Consider the following 22089-nt stretch of genomic DNA (forward strand, 5'->3'; position numbering starts at 1 on the left):
TTTGCAACTCCCTTATCCAATACTGAGAAACCTGGCTCCTGTTATCCTTAACAGATTTAGGGATTTGATCAATCTCCTGGCATGTACCCAATAATTGGAGCCAGATTGTGAAAGGCGAATTCGGGCTCATGCTGTGTCCTTTAGAGTACAACAATTTACCAGGCTGTGTTGCTGGACCTTTCATTCAAACTCTATGACAGTTTTCTCTTTAAAATTTGCCAAAACTGGGTTTCTCAGGCCAACGTATTAAGTTAGGAATAGACTGTCTTTGCGTGTCGTAATTCTACTGCAGACCATTGTTTTCTGCTCTGTCTCTTGCAGGAACAGTATATCGTTATATGCCCTTTCCTTGACCTTGGATTCTGTGGTCAGAAACTAATGATTGACTAAGGTTCCCAAGCTCAGTGCTGATGGCTCGGTTACAGACGCTGATATACACCCTGCACCTCAGCAGCATGTCAGAGTCACGCACAGTCAGTTAGAATAGTTTTCTGAAAGGTAAGGCAGCTAAAACAACTTTTCTTTAAATCAAAGTAAAACATACCCATGTTTAATAAAATCAAATAGTACTACAAGGCCTGTACTGAAAAACTATAGGCCACTGCCCTTTTCCCTATCTTGTATCAGTCCTATTTCACAGAGAAAAGCACTTGAACTTCTCCAGTAATTATTTCCACACCTCTTAATGATAAGCTTATGCTGCTACTGACTGATTTATCAATAGCAGATATTTTATATTCACTTTTTGTTATGATAGATGTGAATTTAACTCTTTAAGATCTCACTTCTCCCTCTTATCTTCCCCAAATTATTACTATTTTAATTAAATTAGTGACCAGTGACTATATCATTATGAAAATTTCATTTACTGTGGAGTTGTGTCTGATTTTATTCCTTTTCTGGTTTAGATTTTGTATTTTTACAAAACAAAAGCAATGTTTTTCCATTTGCATGAACTTCCGTATACCTATTTTTAATTCGTTTCGTGTATCTTTACATGTCATGTATTATATCATATAGTCCACAGAAACTCTTCTTTTCTGGAGAACTCTGTCTTGGAGTCCTACATCTTCCTGCTTCATTCTGAACTGTCTACTCTATCCAAATAGTGAATGTTAAGTTAATGGGGTGATTAACTGTAAGAACAATTTTTAAGATTAATGAATAGAAAGCAAAGTAGCAGGTAAGATTAATACGATTAAGCTGGAATGACTTCATTAGTCACTGGCTCAGGAAGCTGATCATCTCTTCTCCTGCAATGTGCTCAGAGAAAGTCTCTACAGTTCTTGATGTGTATGCAGAATAAAATCACCTGATGAGCCTCACCCCAGACCAATTAATTATATCAGAATTTCTGAGGATGGTGCCTGGGCATCAGTATTTTTAAATACATCTTAGAAGTGGTTGTAATACGCAGCCAGGGTTGCAAAACACTGAAATTATGGAAGCCCTTAGTCTGGAATCATGAATGTATTTTTAATTTCAGTATCTGTGTGCTCATTGCTAGCATATAAAAATATAATTCATTTTTGTGTGTTTATCTTGTATCCTGCAACCTGGCTAAACTCACTTATTAGTTCTAAGTGGGCTTTGGGGTAGATTTCTTAGGATTTATACATAGACAACCATGTCATCTGCAAGGAAGGGCATTTTTTTTTATTCTTTTCTGATATAAATGCCTTTTACTGCCTTTTTGTATTAACTAGAACTTCTAGTACTGTGTGTTTATTTATGTACATAAATATGCATACGTATTTTCCCTAGCTCTGTCCACTGTGATGATGTGAGGGTAATATCACTCCAAAAGCCCAGATCTAGCGGCCATATCTTGTTTTCTGAATGTTATTATCCACTAAAAAGAGCCAGGATTCTTTGGAGAAATAGCTGCTACCAAGATGAGGGCAGTGAACATACAAGATGAGCCTAGAATATCTTCTTATACCATGTCGTAAGAAGATACTCAGAGAATGATGGGGGCCCTGGCATCAAGCCTGGTTTAACAAGGGAAACAATTTTTCTATTCATTTGGACAATGCTTGATACACATTGAAAAAATATCATTCTATACATGTCCTTTAGAACAAAAATTAGTACCAAAAGCTCACCTCATGCCAGGCAAATTTATTTTTATCATTTACATTTCAGCTTTGTATCTTGATATCATGCCCCTAATTTCTGTAAAGCCACGAATATAAATACACCATGCCAACCATACCACATTAAAAACAATTTTTTAATGGTTAGACTTACCTGTTACATGGGGTCTCTTACTATTTTCCATTGCATCTGTTTATTCATTCATTCTCTAAACAAGCACATATCAAGTGCCTGCAAAGTGTTAAGTATTTTGGTAGGGCTCAGGGACACTGGAAGGTCCTGACACACCAGCTTAGTCAACATCTGGTTGGAAATTTATCCTGATAAGGTCATACTGTTTCACAGTTGGACAGAGGGTTGGGGATAATTATTTCAGACTCTCTCCTCATCGAGGTCTGCTGGATAAAGAATGAGAAGGTGAGCAAATGAAATGATTTAACCAGCTAAAAACTAATTCTATTTTAACCTTTCTAAAGCATACACTTTAAAACTTTCCAAACTAGGCATTATCTGCAAACATCTTTTATTGCTCCTGTAAGTCTAGAAGCATTTTGAGGATGAGAATATTGCCTTATTCATGAATGCTTATTGAACAAATTAAAATAATCTATACGTTCCATGAGAATCTGTTTGATTCACTTCCCTATTCCTAGTCCTTGAACAGCACCTGGCATACCGTATGTGTTCCACAAATACTTATTGAATTTTATATACATATGTGTATATCCTAAGCAAGTGTGGACATGGTGGTGGTGGTTTGGGATGTTTCACCACTAGGTGAAAGTTTTCATCGCTAAACCTTTTCTTTGGTGCTTCAACTGCCTCCTTGGCCTATGTATTTCCTTGCATTAAATGTCCCTGTTTAATCCCCGAACAGATCTCTGTGCTCCCAATGCTCTATCAGGAGGACTGGAGTCAGAGGACTGAGATGACCGCTGAGAGGAGCTGTGGCTTTACTGAAACTCCTGGGTTGGTTGGTAGAAAAGAAAGGGGAAAGGGAGCGAGGGGCTAAGGAAGGAAGACAATACTCTGGCATCAGGGTTTGCTCCTTGTTCTAGGTGGGAGATGGTGTGTGGACAACTTAGAGACAGTGAAGTCTTTTCCACGTTGAACTTCTGCCACCTCTATAGCATTGTGTCTGCAGTCCCTTTGGCTCGTGTCCCTCAGGGAATTTTGTTAAGCTCTTGCAGCTTCCTCGGTCAGTGTCCGCTCCATATTCAGGCTCAGCACCCCGAGTAGGTGAGATGCTTCCTCAGGACACAGGTTGCAGGGTATTCCTCTCATATCCCCCTCAGCACCCACTGAGGGATACTTCCTAACTAGCTAGCATTAAATTCTTGTGTCTTAAAAAGATGCGCAGCTGGCTCCAGGGAAAAGCTCTGATGAGCTGGGCAAGGTGGCCACTCTGAGTTAAATCAAGATGAGGCTTGAATGGGATTGTCTTGGATCCATGAGAGGCAGTGGGGAAGGATACCTGCTCAAAGGGAAAGAATGTGTGTTAAAAGGGAGGAGGAGATGCTATAAAGAAGAAAGAGGAAGGAAAGACCTAGGTATTCATTTGGGGATGAGGGGAGGAAGCTACTAGTGAAAAAAAAGCAACTGTCTGAGAAACCTCCTTGGGGCAGCTGGGGACTGGGTCTACTCCTCTGAACCTGTCTGTGTACACTCAGTACTGCCAAGCCAGTCCAAACCCACCACTTAAGGTGCCAGTGCAGGGCAGAAAAGGGAAAGAGGACATGTGAGCTGTAGAAACTAACAGGGGGATTGATTTCCTAAGCAAACTCTCTCTCAGAGCCGGAGAAAAAGACCCAGAGGACAGAAACCTGAGCAGGGAGACACCAGGTCCCATCTGTCTGACGCTGACATGGGCTCCAGGCTCCTCTGCTGTATGGTCCCTTGTCTTCTGGGAGCAGGTGAGTCCTGGGAACAGGTAGGACATCTCTGTCCTTGGACTTCTAGCTTTTTCATGGAACTGCCTCATAAGACTCGCTATATTTGGTTTCTTGCTCCCACAGGCTCTGTGCACACTGGAATTACCCAGATACCAAAACACCTGGTGACAGCGATGGGAAGTAAAGGGACCCTGAAGGGTGAACATCTGGAACATAATTCTATGTATTGGGATAAAAAGAATGCTAAGAAATCACCGGAGCTCATGTTTTTCTACAACAATAAGGAACTCATTGAAAATAAGACTGTTCTGAGTCGCTTCTTACCTGAATGTCCAGACAGCTCCCTCTTATAACTTCACATGGATGCCCTAGAGCCAGAGGACTCTGCCGTGTATTTCTGTGCCAGCAGCAAAGACACAGCCCTGCAGAGTCACCTTCTTCCTGTGCACAAACCTCCTGGGTCCAGCCAGGAAGCTGTGGGGGCAACCAAGGCTCAGTTCATTTCCTATAGGGCCCTAGACAGAAATCTCAGACCATAACGCTGCTGTCAATTCACTGGATATGGCAATGCTCATTTCCAGGAACAGAAGGCAACAGCCTGTGGCACCCTGCTTTGTCTTGAACAAGGCTGTGCCCGCAGCTGAAAGTAGGACAGACATGCTCAAGTTTAAGTTGTTCCAAGTATCTTCTAATCAGCTGGTGCCCCTGGGAAATCTTTCATAAGACACTTTACACTCTGGCCACAGCAGTCCTATCAATTCTCCTTCCAGTAGGTACCATTCTCTGAGTTCTCTTTCTATGCAAGTTAGACCCTGGACCTCAGCCTGTTCCCAGCTCCAAATATGCTCAGAACTTTTTCAAAACACCTCATTCCCTCACCAAGTGCTTTGTCCATTTCTCTCACTGAGGGCAATAGTCCCCTCATCAGGTTTGGATCACTGTTCTCTGGTTCACTCTCTGCTGCTCCTTCAGGGTCCCACCTCTTCATTGGCTTCTCTTACACTCCAGCTATAACACTTTCAGGCTTGATTCTTTTTCTTTCTGTCTCTTTAATCCTAGTACCTCAGGTCTTCACATCCTGCATTATCAGCCATAGAGTCTGATGCCCTTGGGTTGTTGCTCACAACAGGCAGTAAGAATTGATGGCCTCCTGACATTTCAGAGCAAGACTTTGTGTTGGGGGCCATCTTTGCTGAACCCCATATCTTCCCCCATTGCACCTCAGTCCTGCACATACCAGCAGTCTCCATGGGCTGAGCAGAGCCTTGAGTCCTGGGGTGGATGTGCACTGACACAAAGGCTCCCTCCTCTCTTCTGTAGAGGACGCTCCAGGGACAGTGGGTGTTGCCAGAAAGGCTAATGCTGCCAACAGATCTCCACTGTGGGACCATGGGAGCTCAGAAGGCCTCTCCTCTGTTTCTGATGACCAGAGGCCTGACCTAGGAGAGGCCTCATTCCTGCCCTGACCTGCCATGGATACCTGGCTCCTATGTCGGGTGATTTATAGTCTCCTGGAAGCAGATGAATCATTGGGGCTTATAAGAAATTCTCATCTCTGACTTACCTAAAGGCGGTTAGTTCTATTCTATTCCCTTATTCAATATCTGGCTTCTTTCTGCTCCCACAGGAAACACAGAACTTGAAGTTGGCCAGACCCCAACCATCAGGTCACAGAGACGAGATAGGAAGTGATGCTGAGATGTGACCCCATTTATGGCCACTTATACCTATAGTGGTATAGACAAATTCTGGTGCAGACAGTGGAATTTCTGATTTCCTTCTACAACAATAATCTATCAGAGAAGTCTGAAATAGTTAAGGATTGATTCTGGGCCGAAAGGCCTCATGGATCATTCTCCACTCTGAAGATCCAGCTTACAGAGCTGGGAGACTCAGCCGTTGGAGACTCAGCCGTTTACCTCTGTGCCAGCAGTGTAGCCACAGCCTCACAAAGACACTTCCAGCCTGTGCACAAACCCTCATGTTTCTGCCTCTTTTCCAGCTGCCAGCACCACTTTCATGCCCAAGAGAAGGAAGTCTGCTTGGGCTTGTTTTTTCAGCTGTCTCCAAATAGACAAATGTCTGAAATTAAATTACCAAGGCAGGAGATCTTGGGCAGCAATGACCAGGAGCCATGAATCTTTACAAATACCACAAAGTGTGGCTCTGGGCTCCAAAGATGAGAGAGTTGTTGCCCAGAAAGTGACCATTGAGTGACCTATGTCATTATCCTCTTTTGTTTATTGGATTTATTTTTGTTTTAGTAGCTTAGAAGAAATAATTTTAGCTCACAGGACGAAGAGATGATTACTGAGGAGGGGCTTTGGTATTTACATGAAAGTATAGAGGATCTCCAACAGCAAATCTTCAGAAGAACATGGAGCTCAGCAGAATGGCCTAAATATCAATGAGTCCTACCCGGCCTGTGGTCAAAGCCAGAAGTACCTGACGATCCTCTTAGACTAAGGTGATGCATTTGAGGGAATGATGTTAACCCACATGAGAATAAGCTAGATAATAATAACCATGGAGTCCAATATTGGGACAGCACTTCAAGGCCAACAGAGGTTTAGACCAGCAAGAATCACCAGATTAAAGCTAGAAAGTTCAGGGTCAGAATTCAGCAGTAAAAATCAAGTAGCATCTAGAAGCAGAGCAGGCTGGAATTTGGTATCCTTAGTTTGACATGGGACAGTCAGATTAACTTCCTAGGTTTTGAGTAAAACCCCAGTATTCTTAAAGAGTTGGAACAGGGAACATAGAGCAAAGATTTCAAAAGGAAAAGAATGGATTTTCTCATAATAAGTTAGGATAAGCTCAAGCAATGAATGGGAGGAAAAGAAGATGTGAGCAGACCATATCAGTTATAAACAGATGAAATATTCATTTAATTAATTACTTTCATGCCAGTACCACCATCTGTAGGGTTATAGAATGACTGATTTACTGCAATGAGTTCCCACACAACTTGTTACAGACCAAGCAATCTCATTTTATAGATAAGGAAATGAAATAATGGGTTTGTGACCATGGGATCCATTTCTTTATGTACTGCATCTCTCAGAAGCATCTAACCTTATAGAATGAAAAAATGACCTATTAAAAGCTTGGCTAAGGTGCCAGCTCCAAGATAGCATCCATGGGCTGGGGTGATATTCTCTAGGATGTGGTACGCATTGAAGCAACAGCTGAAACATGAATCCAGAAGTCAAGGTGTGAAAGTAGGATTGGCATCCCTCTCATCATCACTCCCAGGGATCCAGTTGCAAATTTGTACTTCCTTCCCCTGTATTTTTAGGGTCTACTAGATAAGAAGTTCTGATTTCGGAGGAGAGAGGGAGGAGGGCATGGATACTTTCACTTCAGGACATAATCAGGAGTCCAATGAACATGGACTATGGCTGTACCAGGTAATTTTGGGCTCCTTTTCCTGTGAGACCAGCAGGTATGAATGGAAGTATTGATCTTGATCATCATGAGGTGATAGAGTTGCTGCTACACCATGGCAGCAGGGAAAGGTTTATCTGGAATTCAGGGAGCTAACTCAAGCACCCCTCGGTGCTTCAATTCCTGGTGATAGTGACAATTTTGCAATTGTCACTATCAATCATGGTCTGACAAAGTAAAGGCACCTAGGGGTTCAAAGCACTCAGGGATAGAGGTGTGGGTCACCCTATCAAACAAACAACTTAGACCACTGAAGTGCTGAGTAACGTTGGAGGAAATATAAAGTTGATGATGGAGAAAGCAGATGATAAATACCAGTTGTGTCCTTAGGTACAGTAATAGCAGCAGATCTGTAGCCCTAATCCTCCTGTATCTGTACAGATTGCATTGACTGCATTGAAGATCTGATTATTTAGATTTAAGGAAACAATACAAGGAGTGGACTGTATCAAATGCTCTTTTGTAGCATCTTATATTCTCTTGGTCCCACCCCTGATCCCAGCCACAGCTATTTCATGCAGTTATTCCATGCAGCCATTGACCCACTCCATACTGATTACACCTGATCTTAAATAGGGACCACGTGTCTAGCTTCCTTCCGAGAGTATTCTGTTGCTGTGGCATGAGACACATGAGTGATGTGTTTGAAACTTACATGTTCAAAACCCAGAAGTGTCAGGGAGCTATTGCTCCATGGGGCAATCCTCAATCAATGGGGGATGAGAAATAATAGATAAAGCTTTTGTTTGTCTCAAGCTCCTCAGAAGGTTTTACATTGACGGCCAGCTACTTTCTATAATGATGGTCCAATTAATACATTTTCTTCTGCATTTTCCATCCTTCTTGTTTCTCTACATGATTTGGTCCAGATATTTCCATCTGCTTATCTTCCAGTTTATTTATCCTATTCAGCTGTATCGATTCTGCTTCTAAACCCATATTGAAATCTTAATTGTAGGTATTTTGTGTATTTTGATTCTAGAATTTCATTTAAATATTTACTACAGTTTCTGGTTGCCTGGTAAAATCCTCCATTTTGTCGTCTACTTTGTTGAATATATTAATAACAGTTATTTTAATGTCAGTGTCTGATAACACTAGTATCTGAATCCCTTTTGGGTCTATTTCTTTTGTCTTTTTTCTCTTCTTGGTTTTCAGCCACGTGGTCTTGTTTCCTCACACACTGGATAATTTATGTTTGAATACCGAATATTGTCTATGAAAAACCATAGACATAATTTGAGGCTCTGAATGATTTATCTTCTTGTAGAGAGGTTTCCTTTTTGCTTAGGCTGGGAAATTGTGGCTGGGGCGGGTCATCTGATCTAGTCGATAATTGAGCTGGATTGAAGCTGAGCTTCAGTCTTTTTGGTAGCTGTTCATTTCTGCTCCTAGTGTGTAGTTATTTATGTTCCAAACTAAATGTCTGGAATATTTTTAACAGCTTTATTGAAGTGTCACTTGCATAACATAATATTTACCCATTTCAAAAATACAACTCAATGAGTTGTATTTATAAATTTCTTATAAAATAAATTTATGCAATTGTGCATCTACTACAATGATCCAGTTCTAAAATATTTCCATCTCCCCTAAAAGTTTCTTTGTGCTCATTTTCAGTCAATTCATGCTCTTACCTCCAGCCCCAAGGCCTGGAGTCTTCAACAGAATCCTTTCCTATTCAGTGGTAACTGAACACAAATGCTGTTCCCCAGTCCAGTAAGGTGATGGGAGTTCCTCTAATATTCTCACTCTCTCAGTGGTTTCTTTCTTCTCAGCTTCTTAACTGCTGATATTAAATTAGCAATAACTCAAAGGGGAGAAAGGCTTGACAGATTTATCCTTTATCTTTGGAATATTCATTTCTTACGTCCTTACTGTCTCGGTAGGTCCCAGTGCCTTTAAATATATATCTTTTATATTTTAATAAGGTTTTCTTGCTGTTTCTAGTGTGAGAGTTGTTCTGCAGCAATTCAGTCTAACTTTGAAAGCCAGGTTTTATATTTTATAAAGATGAGCCTGAGCTTGGGGGTCCCCATTTCTCCCCTGCCCATGCTATTGGCCCAGGTCCTCAGCTGTGTGTCTATTGAGGAATCAGTCTCAGATGAGAGGGCCAGGGGCTCATTGGAACCTTCTGACTGTCTGTCCCTATCTCTGAGACCTCTACCATCCTGCTGTCCTTAGTCCATGGCAGGAGAACTGAGTCCTGGCACCACTGACCCTTTGGCCACAAGGAGGAACTGTGACTCTATGGGATTCAGGGAGCTCTGAGGGAGGGTTGAGAGAACTCCCTGGATGGGAGAGGGTTAAGAGAAAGTCTGGGTTTATTTTCAGTACAGGAGAACGTGGTGTTCAGAGGCCGTGAGTCAGTGCTGAAATGTGAGGGATAAAATATAGACCATTTGCTCTGCGTTGATCTGCAGGTGACGCTGTCCCAGCAAAGAGCCTGGACTGCCAGACTTGTTGCATGTGAGTCTGTGTGGGTTAGAAAGGAGAGGGGTTTGAGATGTGGAAGGTAGGAGCCCACAGGCAGGTGTGGGTGGAGGACCCCTTCCTGGAAGGAACAGGGGAGAGCCTCTGGGGCTGGGCCTCTGCCTCAGCTCACCCAGTGCAGTGGAACCGCGCGCTGCTGTGATGTGAGCTCTTGGGGCTCAGGAAGTGAGCCTGGAGGGCCAGGGGTTCCTTGGGGATCTTGCAGAGATAGTAATAACCCAGGGACATCTACCTACCAGGCCAAAGGAGACCTAGAGCCCCATTCCCTCTCTCCAGAGTATCAGGGAGTTAAGCTAGAAAGAGTTTTATTCTTGACCCTCTGCTGGGTGTCCTCTGAGTTCTTGGAGCAGGAGAGTTCTGAGCAATGATAGGGAAACCCTCTTCTGGGTTTGATGAAACGGTTCTAGGAAAATATCACCAACAGACCTCCTCCTGGACTCTATCTCCAACTTCTATCTCTGTCTCCAATGACCCATGGAAGCTAGAATTGTCCAGACAGGAAAACACTTTATATCAAAACTCCTAGAGAGAGAAAAGACAGACATCAGAATGCAGATCTGAAACATGACTTTTCATTTTGTTTTCACCAAAGGCTCGTTTCGCTTTTTTTTTTTTTTTTAAAAAGCATTTTGAATTTTCCTCGCTTCTTAGAAATCCAAGAATGTCACAAAATTACATTTTATGTAAGCTCTGGTTGTCTGCAACAGGAGGAAGCTTCAGAATAGTGATATATTCTACCAAATGACCTGAAGTGAAAGTCTAGCTTGACAAGCAGTTTACCAGGAAAATCGTTAGCCAGTCAGTGAAGGTTAATTTTGCAGTTCATCGTAGACTGGAACAAAAGAATCTACAAGATAGTCAACTTATTTGTCTATGCTTGAATCTAAATTTCTTAATTTTATGTATTATGAGCCGCTTTCAAAATCTGTTGAAAGGTACAAACAGAAAATGCAGGAATACACACTTCTAAGCTTAATATTGAATATTCTACATGATTAACTTTAACTAAAGGCTTGGGAATTCAGGGTCCCCTAGAACTTCCCACTCTCATGCCCACAAAACATCCACAGCTTCTTCTTAAGAACATAAACAAGGTGACATAGAATCATTTTTGAACTTTAATGCATGTGCATCATGGTATTGCATTAAATTTTTGTTAGTGTTTTTTATGTTACTTTCAGATGACTTAAAGATTAAACATTTAGGATCCATATAACAAAAGGAGTAATAAATGTAGATATTTTAAGTGGACAAATGAGACTTCAATAGCTAAATGGGCAAAGAGCATGAACTGATCATTTGTAAAGCTGGAGGACAAATGACCTGTAGCAGAACGTCCCATCTGGTTTTGATCTAGATTTTCATTTGGAAAATCGATGGCTGTTGGTTCACCTGCAGGGGTATGATTGCAAGAGTTGATGTGAATATTCACTTTTCTATTTTTTTCAGAATGAAAGGGGATTTTTTTTCAAAGTCAGAGCTTCCAGTAACTAGCAGCCAGCTGAGCAGAATGGAAGGGAGATCATGGCCCTTGTCCTATCGTAGACCTGAGAAACCAATTTCGAGCATCAGTGAAGAGAGACAGAATCTGATGAAACTGAGATCTTCATGGGAGTCTGTGCTCAGGTAACTAAATTTGACAGAATTGGGCACAAGAGATTTTCCTTCTATCCCATTCTGCCACAGCACACAACCTGGTTCCCCCACCCTGAGTTCTTAGGGAGCTGGTGGAAGGAGACAGCTCTGCCAGGTGGAGTTGTGCTCTTGCTGAAGTCACACAAAGCAGAGGCAGTGATGGAGATTTTGTTTCTAGAATGAGAGGAACATTTCACTTTTTAAACAAACCAACATACATGCTTGCTCTCACGAATACCCAAACTTTGGGTTAACTGTCCCAATAAAAGCAGGAGTTTAATCTTGGACAGCCACAAATATGACCAATGACCAAAACCCACATCCTCCTATCATGCAGCCTGTTTCCCCTTTGTTCTAGTTCTTCTCCAGGCTTCTGCCTCATCCCACTGGTCCTGTGACTCTCCACCTTTCTCTGGGTAAAATCATCTTTCTGCTAAAATTATTGCATTTTTCTTCCCTCCTTTACTTTCCTGCTGCAATTGACCCCTGGCACTTCCCAGGCATCCCAGCCTCAGCCTCTGTTCTTCTGTAGAGGCTGCCCCTTCTCCAGCTCAGCGGGATCTGTCATAAAAGAAAATGTGAAGAATCCATTTCTTTGTTCCATTCTATCCTTTGGGAAATGTTGATAGACATGAAAACTTTAGTTTTCCAACTCTCCTGTGAAAAATATAAAACAATCAGAACTAACGTTACTTCATGCAAGGCAAGTGTCTTCATGCCATTTTCATTCAAGTCTCTCTGGGTGGTGTGCCCCTGATTTTTCAAGAGGATTTGCATAAAACAATAAAGTAAACAATTCACATGAAATCTACTCTTTAAGAATGCTTACTTCCTTACAGGTTCCAATATAATCACTATTATATGTAGTTTTGTGTCCGTTTTGTTTTTTACTATTTCCTTGCTTCCTTCTATCTTTTCCTCCTTCCTCCTCCTCCCTCCTTTCCTTCTTCCTTCCTTCCTTTCTTCCTTCTTCCTTGCTCCCTCCCAACCTTCTCCCTCCCTCCCTCTCTTCTTTCCTTTGAAAAGCTTCCCTTGTAAGCTGTGTGGCACAATGAGGCAGGGAATTGGGACTCTAGATGCATAAGACCCACTAGCTCAGTAAACACCTAGGAGTGCCCATGGTTAGGATCATACAATTTTAAACTGGACAGAGACTTGGAAATTATTTATTTCAGCACATTGTTTTATAGACGAGGACATGGGAAGCCCTGTAAAGGGCAGTGTTTAACTGTGTTAATACTGACTATATTCCTAAGCTTTATAGATCATGTATTTTATATTTCTGGTCTAGGGTAATCTGTGAATTTCTTTTTGCTCCTATCAGAATATAAGCATCATGAGAGTGAGAATATTGTCTTACTCATGCTTTGCACTAAGTAGCCATTCAATGACTGCAAACAACAAAGCACACTGGAAGTTCCAGGAAGGATGGTGGTTGTCTCTGTTTGTCACTACGGCATCCCTAGTGCTTGTTCTCTGTTGAATAAAAAACAAATGCACCATCAACAGTCATCTTTGAAGGGGTTTCACCAATAATTGACAGTTACTGTTGCCATACATTGTGTGCGTGCGCGTGTGTGTGTGTGTGTGTGTGTGTGAGAGAGAGTCAGATGCCTCCCTGGCAGTTGTAGCTCCTTGGACTTACTCCTGGTCCTTGCTGACTTGGGTTTCCTAAGGGCTGAGGCGAGACCAAGGAGGGGACTGAGAACTGAGAACTGCCCCGTGCTGACCACTAGGAGGCGCTGCGGCCCCAAAAAAACCCTGAGGCTGGTGGAGGAGGGGAAGGACTTTAGGAAAAAATAAAGGAGAATTTGCTTTTCAGTAGAGGCTGTTCAGCAACTTCTGGAGAAATTTTTGGTTGTCACAACTGGAGGTGGGGAGTGCTACTGGCTTGTAGTGGGTAGAGACCAAGGATGCTGCTCAACATCCTACAGTACCCACAACAAAGAACAATCCAGCACGATATGTCAGCAGTGCCCAGGTTGAGAAACTCTGGCCTAGGCATTGAGTTGTAAAGTTTGTACCAAAAGGGAAGGTGACCTGTAGAAAATTCAAGGGCAGTAAAATCTTCCACTTAGACTTTTCCCAATGGCCTTGTTATGATTCACCCCCACAACTTCTTTGCTATCACGTGTGACTTCTTATTGCCTAGGAGCCTCCTATCCCGACAGGGATCTGCGTCTGGGACACAGGAGAACATCACAGGGAGCAGGGCTACAGTTTATCCCCTCAGGGATCATCATGTTCCTAGCTAACTTCAGTTCATGCAATGTAAGTGGTCTGCAGCTGGTTCTCTGAGGAGACCTCACAGCAATCTCTTGCCCACAACTGATCTAGTCAGGGGGCCACTGAGCGTAGACCACATTCAAAGGAGCCAGGATGTGAGTGGGATCGCCCTGCATTATCCTGAAGGAGAAGCAGCAGATGTAGAGAAGAAAACCAGCCTGACTCTGAGGGAGGAGCCCAAGGAAGGAAGGACGGAGGTGACCAGAACCTGTGGGAGGGAAAAGGGAGGGAGGCAGCTACTGGAACAAGAATAACCCTCAGAGAAACATCCTTGAGGCACCACCCCCACCCCACTCAAACTCTCCCTAGAAATTCCAAACAGGGCTTTGAAAGAAGCAAGTTCAAGCCATGAAAAAGGAAGAGAAAGAATTAGATTAGTGGAAACCCTGTGAATGGGGAAATACTTCTAGGCTGTGACATCACAGGCCAAGTGCTTGTCAGGGCCCTGGAGCACTGCAGCCTGGTCTTCTTACCACCCAAGACCAGAATCCTGGGCTAAGACTTGGCCGGGCCGGCGCTGACTCCACATGGGCTCTAGGCTCCTCTGCTGTGTGGCTCTCTGCCTCCTGGGAGCAGGTGAGTCCTGGGCCCTGGTGCACAATCCCCCCTTGAGTCTCTAAGCTTGTTCATCATGCCCTCAGAAACAGGTTACCTCCTGGGACTTGTCTGAATTCTGCTTCTTTCCTTCTCAGGCCCCTTGGACACAGCAGTTTCCCAGACTCCAAAATACCTCGTCACGCAGGTGGGAAACAAGAAGTCCCTAAAATGTGAACAGATGCTGAGTCATAATACCATGTACTGGTATAAGCAGGACTCCAAGCAATTGCTGAAGATCATGTTTACCTACAACAATAAGGAACTCATTGTAAACGAAACAGTTCCAAGTCGTTTCTCACCTGAATCTCCTGACAATGCTCATTTAAAACTTCATGTCGACTCCCTGGAGCCAGGCGACTCTGCTGTGTATTTCTGTGCCAGCAGCCAAGACACAGCCCTGCAAAGTCACTGCCTCCCTGTGCACAAACCCTCTGCCCCAGCCAGAAAGCTGTGGGGACAACGTGTTCACCTGGCCCTGAGGATCCGTTCACCCCTGTGAGACCCCTGACTGGAGTTTCAGTTTGTAGCACAGCCTGTCATGTTTACCATTCCACTTCTTCACTATTCCTTCTTGTAATTCAGACTGCCCTTAGATTATTTTCCTTCTTCAGGCACATTTCTAATTCAGGTGACTTAAACTCAACGTTCATCTACCCTTTGCTTCTGGAAATGCTTATGTTTGGCTCCATCTTTATATCAGTTGGGAGCATCAGTTGTAGACATCTCAAAGATACAAAACTAAAATCACTTTCAAATTGATTTCCCTTGGTCTTGCCTCAGATGACATCTGTTTGTTAAAAAAAAAAAAAAAATACAACAGACCCAAAATGGAGTCACTTATGCTAAGCACCAGGTCATTAGACCAAGACTGAATTATAGTTTTGTCTCCCTCAGAAATGGAATCCACAACCAGTCAATCAGGAATCACCTGGCCGGCACTAGTGAGGTAACCAGCTTGATAAACTCCTGCTGTCCCCTGAAGGAAAGTGACCTTGCCACAACCAACCCACTTTTTGCTAGTGTAACTTCCTTCTTCCTGCTCCCTTCTGCGTATGTCTTTCATTTTGTACAGCTCCTCAGAGCTCCTTTCTATCTGCTAGATTTGATGCTTCCCCATTTATGAATCATTGAATAAAGCCAACAAAATCTTTAAAGTTTACTCAGTTGAATTTTGTTTTTATAACATGTTGTCCTCTTTCGGCAACCTGTTTGCTGTCAGCTCGGCAAAGCCCCACACCCTCAACTACAGGGGCAGAGGGTGGTTTATCTCTAGTGTGGTCCTCTCAGCACCCCTCCCAGTGTCTGGCTCCTGGCTGGCCTCACAGTCATGCTTTTTTTTTTTTTTTTTGGTGAGGAAGACCAGCCCTCTTCTACTTTATATGGGATGCCACCACAGCATGGCTTGACAAGCAGTGTGTCGGTGCACACCCAGGATCTGAACCTGCGAACCCCAGGCCACCACAGAGGAGCGCGTGCACTTAACCGCTGCACTATCTAGCCAGCCCCCCAAGTCATGCGTTTTTAATGATGGGCACTGGTCCAGAATGGGACAACCATCCAGTCTTCCTCCCTCCACAAAGCTGGACAGAGAGGCTCCATCAAGCTTAGACTCTGAGGGAAACAAGTGTATTGAGTGATGTTGTGTTGTATGACTGAGCAAAGGAGGAAGAAGATTCCTTGAAGGGGAAATGCTCTGTCACTGAGACGGGGTCTTGGAACGGTGGGAGATAGAGGGAGAATCTATATAATGCAAAGGGCAGCAAATAGCAAAAGAGCAGCTGTCAGAGGAATAGCCTAGCCCAGTCCATTCAAATCTACCTTCTATCAGAATCTATATAGGTTGTGAAAAGAGGAGGAATAAATAGTCCCTGGGACAGGTAGAGGGACACCTGCCTCAAAAGAAAAGCAAAGGAGCTGTGGGGATGGGCATGGTGCCTAAACCCAGCCTAGCCTAGACCAGCTCAGTCCAGCCCCACGTGTCGTGGAAGAAGCTTTGCAAGACAAAGCAGGGTTCCTGGATCAGCTGAGCCAGAGACCTGGCAAAGGAGGCCAGGCAAATGGGAACCAGCAGAGACAATGACATCTGAGCGGTGACATTACTGTCTAACCTCCAATCAGAGAAGGGATGCCCAGAAATTCATCTCTTAGGGGACCAGAACTCTGAGCAGGGAGACACCTGCCCAGTTCTGCTTCACCTGCCATGGGCTCCAGGCTCCTGTGCTGTGTGGCCCTTTGTCTCCTGGGGGCGAGTATGTCCATGGTACAGATGGGACATCTCCATTCTAAGCCTGACAGCACCTGAATCCAAGGCACCATCAGGCTCCTTCCCGTGTTCCTTCTCCAGCCCCTGTCTTCTTCCCTCACAGGCCCAGTGGATTCCAGAGTCACCCAAACACCAAGACACCTGATTAAAGCAAGAGGACAGCAAGTGACAATGAGATGTTCTCCTAGCTCTAGGGCACACTCGTGTATCTTGGTACCAACAGGCCCTGGGCCAGGGCCCCCAGTTCCTCATTCAGTATTTCAATGGGAAAGAGAGCGAAAAAGGAAACATCGTGGATCAATTCTCAGGGCAACAGTTCAGCGACTATAGCTCTGAGCTGAAGGTGAGTGTCTCGGAGCTGACAGACTCGGCCCTGTATCTCTGTGCCAGCAGCGTGGCACAGCCCTGCAGAGTCAACAATGTTCTGTGCACAAACCTCCCTGCCCCAGCGTGGAGCAAGCTCAGAGCTGACAGATCCGTGAGAACCTCGGGTCTGCAGTGGGAAAGAGAAATGACTTAGGGCTCTGGAAAGTGCAACCTCGGGCTCTTCTGCCACTCAGGAACACGGGACAACAGAGGACAAGAAGATCTGTTCAGAGGATGATGCTGCAGCAATAGGCTCACTCCAAAGTCACCTTCATTGCCTGGCCCTCTATGCTGCAGGGTAGAGGGAGAGTTTATAATTTATATAGCTGGCTCCCTTTTTTTTCAGGAGGAAGAGTTTTTTGGGGGGATCAAAATTGTTCAATAAATATGTAGTTTAGAAGACAGAATCACAGGGATTTCCTTTATATAATTTAGGGAGAAGTAATTGAGATTTTGGGAAAGTCTAGAACAGAAAACATAATTAAAAATGATTGAAAATTAAGATAGAGCTACAAGATTATTTAAAAAAAAACCTGTGCTATTTGTAACATGAGCTCTTTTCTCCTCTTCCCGAAGTCTTCAACATCCAGACAACATAAAGCAAGGCGTGAGAGCACCAGCGTCAGCCGGCGGCCGCTCCCAGCTGAGGACATCACCACTGAGATGCTGTGATGATGGTGAGAACCCTGGAGTTGATGCTCACTCCTTCCTTCTTGACCCCTTATCCCAGTCTTGCCTCCTCGGGCACAGTCAAGTGCCTCCCAAACACAGACGAGGGCACGCCGTCCCTGACTGTAACAGGCAGAGGCTCTCCAGTTTCCCCCAGATCAGTTCTGCTTCCCTGGAACAGCTCTGACACTTCATCACCCAGGTTCAGTCACCTTCAGAGCCTCGCGTCTTGGCTGTCTCGGGATGCATCTGCTCTGTGACTACACAGCTCTTCGCCACATTCCTACAATACCGATGCCCTTTAAATCCTCTACACCTGCTCTTCTGTTTCCATGGGCTGGAAGGCCCTTCCCTTCACCCCAAACACGGCCAGATACTATTCATCTTTCGAGGACTTGCTCAGACATGCCTTTCTCTTTGCTTCTCACTCTGATATTCCACAGTACTACCCCATTGATTAGTCTGCTCAGGTGCCATAACAAAATACTGCAGACTGCGTAGCGTAAACAATAGACATCTTTTCTAGCAGTTTTGGAGGCTAGAAGTCCAAGATCTTGGTGCTAGGGTTGGTTTCTGGTAAAAACTCTATTCCTGGTTTGCAGACAGACCCCTTCTGGCTGTGTCCTCACATGGTCTCTCTGTGTTCAGGTGGAAAGAGAGAAAGAGCTCTGTGTGTCGCTTCCTCTTCTTATAGGGACACCAGTCGTATAGGGTCAGAGTCCTACCCCTAGTACATCACTTAACCTTAACTACCTCCCCAAAGGCCCTATCTTCATATGTAGTCACATTGGGGGTTAGGACTTCAACATAGAAATTTTGGGGACACAATTCCATCCATAACTGTATCGTTCCCTTTCCCTTACTTTCATAGGAAAACCAAATATATACTCGATAATCTTTGACACTTCTGAAATGAATAAATGAATGCTCACTTATACAGAGCCATGAAGTATTATTATTCAGTATTTCCCCTCCACAATAATCTCCTCTTACTTGAAATATAAAGGGTAGTCATTGTGGGTAGTCGTGGCTTTCCGTACACCTTCTGCAATATTCTGAGCAATTGTGTTTTCATAGCCAGGACTGATGACCAGTCCTGTAAAGGACCCTAATTGTATCTAAAGCTGAAATATGCTGATGTTCCTATGGAGGAGAGAAAATTATGTTACCGTAATATTTATTCAGTCTCATGATCCTGTAAGAATTTTCTATCACCAGCCACCACCACATGTTTAGAGACATCTCTTGCCATCATCAAGGGTGCTTCTCAGAAATGAACCTGAAAAACTGATCAAGAAAAATTGCTGTGTTCAGTAATAACACCTTGACATCTTTGCCAATTAAAAGATAATCGTGTGTGTGTGTGAGTGTGTATGTTTGTGTATGCACATATGCGTGTTTTCTTGTGAAGATACACAAAATGGAAATAGTTTCTCTTTGGGTGGAATTTATTAACAGTCATTGGGTCACTCAATAGAACTCATAGGTCCTTCTGGGGAATGATTGTAAATGTCAGTCCCAACTGGATCTGCCTTAACTATGGCTGCCAGGGTTGCACCAAGGGGACTATCTCCTGAGCCTGCACAGGAAGCGGAGGGTGAAGGGGTGGGGGCGGCAAGGGCTGGGTAATCGGTGTCAGGCAGGGGCAGGCAGAGGGAGATCAGGTATGTTGTGGGCTATGGCAGTGGCACTCAATTCACACTCACCCTTTGTTGAGGGGCTGTGCAGGACAGGAATGCAGGCTAGAAGAGCCAACCCTGAGTCCTGCCAAGGGGGACAGTGGGCTGGCTGTGGTTCTCTGAGAGAGTAAGCACAGAGCAGTGACGTCAGAACAGTGACATCATAGGCAAATGCTCCTATCAGGGAAATGGGAGGTTCAGAACTTTAGACCACTTACCCCAGGAGACCCCACCCCTGAGCTAGGAGATGTTTTGGGTTCCTGATGCTGCCACGGGCTCCAGGCTCCTCTGCTGTGTGGCTCTTTGTCTCCTGGGAGCAAGTGAGTACTGGGCACAGTGTGAAAGCCTCTCTTTTGTTTTTGCCATGCCTGAAATAGGAACCTGCTGGTGATGGCTGCAGCAGGAGGCTTCCCCTGTGCTCTGCCCCCAGCTGCTTTCTTTCTCCTCCCCAACAGGCCCAGTGGATTCTGGAGTCACTCAAACACCAAAACACCTGATCAAAGCAACAGGACAACAAGTGATACAGAGAAGTCCCAGGCACAGACATGGAACCCAGTCATGGGCTAGCCAGACCCCAGCTTCAAGGCTTGTTGTTGTGGTTACAACATCAGACTCCTCCTTTAGGTTCTGACTTTAGTTTCTGAGTCCTTCTCTTCAAGACCCCAGAGACTCTGAGTCACACAGATCCCAGACATGTAGTTCTGCTGAAGGAAACCATCACATCAGGATGTGACCACAGGTCCAAAACCATGTACTCAGGACCAGCTACATCATTTGCAGGGCCCATGGTTCAAATAGTATTAAGAATATAAACATCATGACAACAGAGCATTGAACCAAGTACACGGTCCTTCTAAGTGTGGGATTGTGTGCAATAAGATACAGTTTTTGAGCTCCGTGATATTTATTACTTAATTAACAGCAGCCATTCTTCACAAGGAGCTGTTCCCCAGGGAATGGATGTCTTCAATAAAGAACAGAGCATTGTTCACTTACCCTGGAGTCTACCACGTCTCCCCAAGTCCCTCACACATCTGTATTCCTTTGTGCCAGTAGGTCATCCACAGTGCTGAGCAGCCATCATCTTGTCACAGAGAAAGGTCAGTCACAGGTGTGAGGTTGTTCTGCTTGCTACTGTCTCATCACAAACCCAGGAACAAGTGCACTGGGGAATATGAAGGGGCTCTAACTGCATTTGGCAGGTCTCCCACCTGTCAGTGAATTAATAAGAATCAGAGCAGAACGGTTCCTCAAATGTTGATGAGCCCGCCCCTGAGGTCTGGCAACCAGATACCAGGAGACTCACTGCAGGTAGAAGGACCTTAACAAGAAGGTGGTCAATGAGTAAAGTAGAAACGGATACTTGAAGGAGCATTTGGGACACACAAGTCAGAAAAGGCATCAGAAAGCCATAAGGATTTTCACTAAAATTCAAAACTACAGATACGTGTAGATGCATAAAATGAATGTATTAGTGAAAAATTGTATCACAGGAATAAATACACATAAAGTTAAAAACTGTTTTCCAAAAAAGTTAAGAACGACCTGTAAGACTTGTGTCAATCCAGACAAATACATTCTTCCCATTCTAAGCTGTTCCTTGTACATTTATTTTTGATTTGACCCTCTGGGGGAAGGGGCGTGACCCCTTGTGACAGGTTGGCCCTGGGGCCCAGGCAGGGAGAGTGACATCTCAGAATGACTCCCGGGAGATCTCCTCTCCCCTTCCATCAACACACAGACCCAGAAGACCCCTCGGTCTGCCCTGCTCCTGCCATGAGTGTGGGCCTCCTGTGCTCAGTGGCCTTTTGTCTCCTGCAGGCAGGTGAGTCCTGGGCAGGGATATTTTCGTGAGTGAAAATTTCCAGGTCTCAGTGCTGAGCCTTTCCCTGTGTCTGCAGCATCAGCTTCATCTCCTTCTCCACAGGTCCAGTGAATGCTGGCATCACTCAAACCCCTAAATTCCAGGTCCTGAGGACAGGAGAGAACATGACACTGAGATGTGCCCAAGATATGAGCCACAGGTCTATGTACTGGTATCGACAAGACCAGGGACATGGGCTGAGGTTGAGCCACTACTCAGATGCTGCTGATTCCACTGAAAAAGGAGATGTTCCCGAAGGGTACAATGTCTCAAGACCAAATACAAAGAACTTCCTTCTCGAGCTGGAGTCTGCTATCCCCTCCCAGACATCTGTGTACTTCTGTGCCAGCAGTTACTCCACAGTGCTGCACAGCTGACTCCTCTCTGCACAAAAAGGCAGGGGAGGCCTTGAGCTCCAGGACTCTGCTGAGCCCTTTGTGAACTCCTAGCACAGTGAGAAATTGGAACGCGAGTGGCCCGTGTGTGCAGTGTGAATGCCAGTGTGTGTTGAGGTCCTTCTCCAGGACAGTCTCAGCCAGGCCTGGCCCTGAACACAGGCCTTCAGGGGGACATGTCTCCACCACTGCTCTCTCTCTTTCCTCTGCAGCCGCCCCATGAGCTGAGAAGGTGCTTTCCCAGCTTTGACTTTTCTAGTCATGGGCCTGGGTCTGACGCCTCCAGCCTGGAAAGTCATCGGTAAGTAGATACAGCTAGACCCCCTCATCTCTCCCTGGGCCTCTCATTGCTGTCTCTCTCTAAGGTCCCCAACCCTCATGTGGTCTCTGCTCCTGCCCACCATTC

The 22089-nt window shown here is 44.6% G+C and overlaps 1 pseudogene and 3 gene segments (V, D, J or C); all 4 read left to right on the top strand.

Moving 5' to 3' along the window:
- The first annotated feature begins 3961 nt into the window (after positions 1-3961).
- LOC131422385 (T cell receptor beta variable 4-2-like) lies at positions 3962-4342 on the top strand. The segment is given in 2 exon segments: positions 3962-4010; positions 4113-4342. Coding segments are annotated over 2 exon segments (279 nt in total).
- Positions 4343-14347: 10005 nt separating this feature from the next.
- Positions 14348-14946, top strand: LOC131400169 (T cell receptor beta variable 3-1-like). The segment is given in 2 exon segments: positions 14348-14426; positions 14543-14946. Coding segments are annotated over 2 exon segments (453 nt in total).
- A 1701-nt stretch (positions 14947-16647) lies between these two features.
- LOC131400176 (T cell receptor beta variable 9-like) lies at positions 16648-17748 on the top strand (annotated as a pseudogene).
- A 3402-nt stretch (positions 17749-21150) lies between these two features.
- LOC131400180 (T cell receptor beta variable 6-1-like) lies at positions 21151-21665 on the top strand. The segment is given in 2 exon segments: positions 21151-21249; positions 21352-21665. Coding segments are annotated over 2 exon segments (363 nt in total).
- Positions 21666-22089: the final 424 nt, after the last annotated feature.

The sequence above is a fragment of the Diceros bicornis genome, chromosome 3 (assembly GCF_020826845.1).
Source record: "Diceros bicornis minor isolate mBicDic1 chromosome 3, mDicBic1.mat.cur, whole genome shotgun sequence".
In the NCBI taxonomy this organism is placed as follows: domain Eukaryota; kingdom Metazoa; phylum Chordata; class Mammalia; order Perissodactyla; family Rhinocerotidae; genus Diceros; species Diceros bicornis.